At 42.8% G+C, this 8077-nt stretch overlaps 1 protein-coding gene across 1 annotated transcript; it reads left to right on the forward strand.

Annotated features, from left to right (window-relative positions):
• Positions 1-670: 670 nt before the first annotated feature.
• On the forward strand, positions 671-6315 carry LOC125503804 (amyloid beta A4 precursor protein-binding family B member 1-interacting protein-like; the record flags this gene model as incomplete). Its single annotated transcript, XM_048664712.1, is given in 10 exon segments — positions 671-909; positions 968-1202; positions 1259-1488; positions 1548-1700; positions 1773-1972; positions 2030-2149; positions 2230-2411; positions 2545-2707; positions 2768-3023; positions 3082-6315. Coding segments are annotated over 10 exon segments (3056 nt in total), but the record flags the coding sequence as incomplete, so codon positions are not given.
• Positions 6316-8077: the final 1762 nt, after the last annotated feature.

Genomic DNA, 8077 nt, shown 5'->3' on the forward strand with positions numbered 1-8077 from the left:
AATATCAGACACTTCGGTGCAAGATTATGCCAAAATTCCATGTTTTCCGTCCCGTTTTTGCTCATTTCTCGGAGGCAAAATGAGCAAGAACGCTCACTTGTACGTTATTCTAGAGAGAAATAAATGGCCTTTTTAGCAAGTGAACCATCGATCAGAAAATGTTGGCAGTTTTCTCAATAAATGCTTGAGTTCAGTTAGTTTTAGATTTGCGTGGTTTTTTTAAGTGGCAAAATCCCCATGACCCCCATGACCCCCCCCCTGGATCCGCCCTTGGTGAAAATGGAGGAAAACTTGGCAATCTAACTGCAAAATGGAAATTCCTTCGGAACTTTCAGGGCACTAGGAAATATGCCGATAATTTAATAGTATCTGGAAATGTTCCACAACCTCTAATTATTGCTTTAAAAAATGCTAATGTTCTTTGCAAGTTTCAACTAGTTGCCGCAGCTTTCTCGACTTCCAAGTTGTTGGCTAAACAGCCAAAGAAACGCGACGTAATTCTGGAATCTATTTCGGATCGTGCACATTAGGTGTGACCGTGCAGGATCTTGAACTTAGCCGAAAATAATGTTTGTGTTTACACCCCGCTATAGTTCATGGTGCATTCAGCGCTATTTAGTTGCTTCTCCAGTACTTTTTCCTCTCCTCTTATCTTATTTTCCACTTCCAGATGTGCAGAAGCTTTCACTTCACGAATCCAGAACACACAGCAGATCATCCTCCGAAGCTTCCAGAGGATTGAGCGACGATTCTATCCTAGGGGGAAAAAATGAAAGTGGCCGGACAGAATCGCCGGATAACGATTCGGCATTCAGCGATACGGTTTCGATGCTTTCCAGCGAATCGTCAGCGAGCAGCGGCGGAAGCGGCGCCAAACCTCAAACCCTCAACTTGCAGAATATTCACCAAGTAAGTTTTGCGGCTCAACTATTTCAACATCGACCTAATCAAGCCGTTTTTGCTCCAGGACGATGCTTCCAGAATAAAGGCGGAAAAGATCCGAATGGCAATGGAAAAAATCAAGGAAGCCAACATTCAAAAGCTGTTCGTCAAAGTGTTTACTACTGATGGATGTGCCAAGTCACTCTTGGTGGATGAGAAGATGTTGTGCTCTTACGTGACACGACTTTTAGCTGATAAGAACCATGTGAAGATGGACCCGAAGTGGGCCATTGTTGAGCATTTGCCTGATTTATACATGGGTGAGTACCAGATGGGGAAAACGAAAATTCCTCAACTATATTGAAACCTTTTTTAGAACGGTTTTATGAAGACCATGAGCTGCTGGTGGACAATCTCCTTCTGTGGACGCGGGAGTCAAAGAACAAAATCTACTTTGTGGAACGCCATGATAAAATCAAACTCTTTGTGCAGCCAGAGCAGTTTCTTCTTTCCAAAGACCTCAAAGATTCCTCCGACTACGACGAGCATTCCAGAAATATGCTGCTGGAGGATTTCTTCGCCTCGACCAATGGGAGCTTGCCAGAGGTTTGAACCTGTCAGCATCAACCGATTTCAACTTCTAATCAACATGTTGAATTCTCTAGGTTGAAGGCCCACTTTACTTGAAGGCGGATTCGAAGAAGGGCTGGAAAAAGTACCACTTTGTGCTGCGCGCATCCGGCCTCTACTACTTTCCGAAGGAGAAAATCAAAAGCGCCAAAGACCTGGTGTGTTTGGCTACCTTCGACAACAACCAGGTAAGAGCTCGAACTACAACGGCATTTTTTTGTGGTTTTTCGCCTTACAACTTAGCAAAAATCTATCGTCAGGTGTACTATGGGGTGGGATGGAAGAAGAAGTTCAAGGCGCCAACTGACTGTTGCTTCGCCATCAAACATCCCCGTCTGCAGGAGCCAAAGTCGACCAAGTTCATCAAGTACCTCTGCGCCGAAGATCAGGCCACTCTGGAAAAATGGATTATTGGAATGCGGATTGCTAAGTTTGGGAAGCAGCTGATGTACAACTACAGGTAAATGTCCCGGTTGTGGTGTCCGTTCCACTGTTGACGATTGGTTGAATTTTGCAGGGCTTTAATGGACGAATTGGCGCAGGAGGAAATGGATATTTTGGCAAATGCTCGAAGCTGCTCGGTGCAGTCGATCGCAGTGCAAAGCATCCAGTCTAACAGCACAACTCCAACCCAAGGGTGAGTGAAGAACTTGCCGAATTCAACTGTTGGCTCTTTTTACTCGAACTTCAATGGATCATGTGATAAATTTGTTGCAGATATTCTGGAAGTGAAGCTGGTTATGGGACAGCGTCTGGAAGTGAAATTTACTCGGCAACTAGCGAAGCCAGTTCCAGTTCAGGCCGACACAGCAGAGCCAGCAGTTCCAGTTCGAGCGGCTGCATGTCCGATGGAGCCCCTTCCAGTTGCGAAAATGCCTTCGACTCTGAATTTCCAATGGGTAAGTGCAAAGAGGATGGAAGAATCGGCTCGATTCTCGTCAGCTGGGCGAAGCCTACACTTTGAAGCTTTATTTCTTCTGCTGTGAAGTAACTGTATCCAAAGAAATCATTATGATGATAATGATGTTATAGGCACAATCAAACGAAAACCTTCAATGAAGCCGAATTTACCGCTAACGAATATGACGAGACAACTGAAGGAAGTTGGCGAAACGAGAGACGAAGTCGATGGAACATTGCCAATCAGTCCAGTGTCTTATACGAATACCGGGACATTGACAAGACGGCATAGCAGGTGAGAGAGGCGGTTGATCGGGAAGTCTAGAGCTCTCTAAAAATGTACGGTTTGTTGCAGGCGAAAATCCAACAATTCCAACGACGATTCCTCCAACACTGGCACCCTGAAGCGACAGCACTCATACAAATCGCGAGGGTCTTTGGACTCGATGGGCACCAGAAGCGGAAACTCGACGCCCCTTTGCGGAACGCCCGTGAGGGAGCGAGTGAGTCCGTTCGGCGATAGATCGAGCCCATTTGGAGACCGGCCCCCCAGCGCCTCTTCGCTAAGAAGTCCGGCCACTTCGCCTACCAGCCCGGAGCTGTCTAGTATGGTAGGTTCAGGTTTCCACTCTGCCAGCAAAAGCGTCACTAGTAACTCGATTGTTTCAGACGGATTCCATCATATCATTGCCACCCCCTCCGGACTCAAACGGCGACACCATCAACGAGCCCTTGAACTACCAACTACCTCCTCCGCCCCCTGAGGTCTACAATTCGAATTTGTCCCTGGACAGTTTACCGCCGCCCCCGAATCTCAGCGACCTGCCCCCGATGAGCGGCAGCGAGCTGACGGGGAGTCAGCTGAGTCTGATGTCGCTGCCGCCGCCCCCAGGCGAAGACACTGGGACGATGCGGCGAAGAGCCGGAGGAAGCGCAAGTTCTAGTGCTTCAGCTACGCCCACCAATGTGCTGAGTCCTGAAAGAACCCCGATCCAGGGGATGTCCCCCGACCAAACCCCAACACATTCGAGACTGAACACACCCTGCGTGAGCCCGCCCAATTCCAACTGCAGTACCCCCACTCAAACCAGCCCGCCCAACGCCTTCAGCCCCACCCACAGGAACGGGGGCGCTTTTCCCCAAGGTAGCCCAATCTATGGCCAGAACCACGACAGAAACCTGCCCGCCTATGGAACCGCCACTAATGGGTTCCACCAGGCTCCTCCATATGTTAATCCGCCTCAATACAGACAATCGAGCACGCTTCCTGGTGGTTCAGCGTTTTCCAATAACAGCGGCTTAAGGTCGTCAATGCGGCAGGTGTCGCTGCCCAGGCAGATTTCCTCCAATAGCATATCGAGCAGCAACAGCAGCGGATCATCGGGCAACACCATTTACGGGAGTGTGTACGAAGTGCGAAATTCGCCCAAGGCGCCAAAGAAAGTGGCATTCCAGGAGCCGACCAGCCCGAAGAAGGGCAGTAAAAAGATCAGCTTCAACTTGACGCCCCAAGAGGTGCCGCCCCTACCAAAAAAGCCCAATCCGCCAAAGAGGTCGGAAAGCACCAAGCTCTCCAGCCCGAAGAAGCTGGTCGAGCCTCCAAAGGAGTTCCTAAAAGACCTGCAGAGGGTGATGAGGAAAAAGTGGCAGGTCGCCCAGAAATGCAAGCTGGAACCGGAAACCACGCCCCATGAAGTGTTGGGGTTCCGGGACCCGCCCACTTTGCTGCCCGACTACAAGGAGCACAATGTCTCCAACTGGGTCAAGGAGCACTACGGGCCGAATAATCTCTACGAAAACGTCTACAGGGATAGTCCGGATGGAGTAGTGGAGTACGTCTCCTCCCCGGTTCATTTGAGGGGCGACATCCGGAACTCTAAACGGCCCCCACCGCCGCCTCCAAAGCGGAGCGAAACCACCCACCTGTCGACCCCTAAAATGCACTGATGCTGTGTTTCATAATATAGCTTTTGAACAAATATCTCATATCAAACCTAAAGCCTATTGATTTTCCTACTAAGGCTGTGCCAGATCTTAACAACCAACAGGTTGACGGGGTAGAGGAACTATTTGCGCACAACGTTGCACCAAGTGGAACGAACCAGTAATTTAATTTAGTGAGTAAAAAACTCTGCTTAATCTTCTCAACTATGTTCCTTCATGAATGAAAAAGTGAGTGTCGGTCGCCTTCCTCTACCTTTTCGGGGGCAACTAGAGACGTTGCGTAAAATCTGGTCACACCTAGAATGTTATATTTTTTGAACGATTGTAACGTTTCCCATTAGCGTGACCAATGAAGCTTTTGATATCCCATATACTAATTAATGGACGTTTAGAAGCTGGCGAAATATACATACAGAGTGTTGTTAGATCTTGGGTGCAAACATGAGAAATTGGTGCTGGAAATTACTTTTGTTGTCGACTAGTAAATTGAATATTTTACCGTTACTTAAAGAATAACTTAATAGCCAGCGTTTTGAAGCCCACGTTTTAGTTGTTTAATTGATGTTTTTAAATTAGGTAATTCTATATATTAAAAAAAATGAATTTTTTGGTTTTAACCCAATCAGTCATAAATTTCCATTAGAAATCAGACATTGGAAAGAGCAGAAGCAGGTATAAAAACCAGTCAACAATAGGACCAACAATAACAGCATTATCATACGATAAAACGCGTATGGTAGTCTGATATGGTTGGCTGCAAATGGAAATAGATTCAAGTCTCAATTCCCTGTATATATATTTATCGGCAGAATTGAAGCTTTATGTGACTGCCCTTTGTTGTCTTTCCCTATAACTATCCATTATATCCATTACATGCATTACTATACAAACAGTGCATATTACAAGTTGACACCGACACGTTGAACTGATGCGATTTGAGACATTTTTTCGAAAGTTATATTTCATTGCACATTAAAAAGTACTGCCACTACCAGCAATGATAGACGATTCTAGGCTAAGACTTTCTAACAAATACTGCCTACGATAATTTTCAGGCAAAATTGTGATTTATTAAGTAAATTGTAGAGAAAGAATGATGTGCCATTATTACACGAGTGATTTTGCTGACTTTCTAGTTACTTTCAATGATTCGAAAAAAAAACCATTATAGTTTTTTGTACATACATTAGTTTTCTAGCAGTCAGTGTTTCATGAGAAATGTCAAACAATTTATGGTGCTTCTAGGTATAAATTCTAGGGGTTAGACGTAGCGAAATTTGTGTGTTTTTATAAATTTTATAAACACTTTTTACAGTGATTAGTTGAATAACATTTGTTTATAAGGGTATATCAAAATGGTAAGCTGTTTAACGTAATTAGTAGAGATGTGACTTTTTTGATATATTCTTCTGCGCTGAGGTGTTACAGGGTTCAAACGACAACTTGATTTAAATTAATTACCATTTTGCGAATCATACTTCTTGTGTAAATAGTTGTCTTCGGTTAATCCGCGACGGTCGATACGAACATTCATTATTCCTATAAACTAATCGCAACAAACTGTACATTTTATTTAAGCGTATTTGTAGGATATTTGTACGTTCATTTGAATGCATATAAATAATATACTGGAGGATCTCTACAATGCCATTGCGTATACGTAGCAAGTTTATTTAAACTTTTTATTTTTTACTAACCCTTATTGTAGACATGTATAATAATTAAATTATTTTAAAAAACTGCTAAAGTTTCAAAACGGAACCGGGGCGTTGTAGATCGACAGGGTTTTGGTTGATTCATTGTTTTTCTTGTTCAGTTTTATCCGAAACGGTTCGGCTTCAACTACGACGAGGTGCTTATTTGTAATAAACACTTTGTATACACTGTCTACCATTTATAATATTGATATACTAACTGTTACATATAGTATTAAATTATAAATAAATCATATTTAAAATAGTGGGCTTTTCATTCGTGTATTTGCATAAAAAACAAAAAAAATAATAGGAGGAAAGTCAAAAAAATAGCTAAAATAGTCTAAAATCTTACAATCTTAGAATAAGATGCACAGCTGCAACTAACTGTGTGTTCCTAAGCAGAGTAATGTTAATGTATTCTTACACCTTGTATAAAGACGCGCCATTTTTTGGCAATTCTTGACAATAAGGCGTACGACCAGGAAAGATCCAACCATTCATCCAGCATCCTGTTCACACGTTTTTTCACCCAGCAAAGTATGCATGATTCATTGCCTGTTTTGCCTTTTCTTGGACAGTTTCCTAATTTGGCGAATTTCAATATACATCGGTAAGCTTCTTGATGGAAAGCAATGCCCCCTCAGGCCAAGCCGATTGCTTGCCTTAAAGCATGCAAATCGAGCGTCTATTAAAGACGTATCAGTTTCAAGTCCCCCTAAAGCCCCGACGCCTCAAGCAAAACATCCACACCCATAAAACACTAGAACATGACAGAAATGCATGAAACCGTTATTAAATTTCTATTAAACGCAAACTGAACAGGGAAAAGGGTCCGCGTAGGGCCAATAAAAAATTGATATAAAATTGACCGTTTACTTTTCGAAAAATCATCCCTCCATTAAAATAAATTTAGTAGAACATTATGAAAAGATCGTTTTAATTTATAGTGACCGGCTGCCGGTGGCAGGGCCCCACCCTTTCAACAGTAACACACGAAATAAAATTATACAAATTTGGTAGGCAGGTCGCTCGACCATTCAAATTCTAATTTACCAAATTTACGATGCATGTGTAACAAGTCCGTAGGTCATAAAACTTGTAAAACGCCAGTCAAGGGTTGTAACCTGAAGAACTACCCTTTGACCATCGGTCAGGTACTTCTCGGTTTAACCCTAAGGTTTAACCCCAGCCTCAGCCCTAAGCGGCACTTGTGTTTCTTTTACATTTTTTTTCAGTTCCTGGCGCTATTTTTATTTCCTTGAATGGTATTTCCGTTAAGAAGCGCCGGTTTTTCATGGGACTTTGGACTGAACCGTATGGGATACAGGGTGTTTTAGAAATGTACCAAACAACTTTCATTAGGGGAGGTACAAGACATTAAGGCGAAAGCGTACAGTTTTGTCAATACAGATGAAAAAAACGTTGGAATTACATCTTTTTTTCCTCCTATCCCTACTTCAGTCGATTTTTGTACAAGAATATTGAAAATAGCGAAAAAGGAGGCAGCGCTTTTTATACAATTGTTTCAAAAAATGTTTAAAAAATCATTTCGTTTTCTTACTTTGATCAAGCAAAAAATGCTTGTGTGAACATTCCCAGATGGCCAAAAGTCTCAAACTTAAACTTACGGGGTTTGTTTAAAAAAAAAGATGTTTTTTTTAATAGACAGAGATTTGAATACTCAAATTTTCAAAAGATGTTTGGTATTTTAAAACCAAACTATCAAAAGATGCAATTTTTTGACAAATTTGCAAAAACCAACCGTCACATACAGGGTCTCCCAATTTTTCGTCCAAACAACTACTAGATCCGAAGGCTCGTAACCTGCATAATTCAAAACTGTATAAAATGTGTAATTTTCCATTGTATACTGGTGATATTTCTTGCACCTAAAAGCTCCTAAAAGACTTTTCAGACAATTTCTTTTGTATGCGGTCTGTCGGCCTACAACTAAACATTACAAAAGTGTAGGTACATAAATTGTCAGTCCAAACTGGGCGCAAAAAATGGACTAGAGTTCAAAT

This window comes from Dendroctonus ponderosae, unplaced genomic scaffold (assembly GCF_020466585.1).
Source record: "Dendroctonus ponderosae isolate FM_Combo_2020 unplaced genomic scaffold, Dpon_F_20191213v2 Dpon_F_20191213_3, whole genome shotgun sequence".
Lineage (NCBI taxonomy): Eukaryota > Metazoa > Arthropoda > Insecta > Coleoptera > Curculionidae > Dendroctonus > Dendroctonus ponderosae.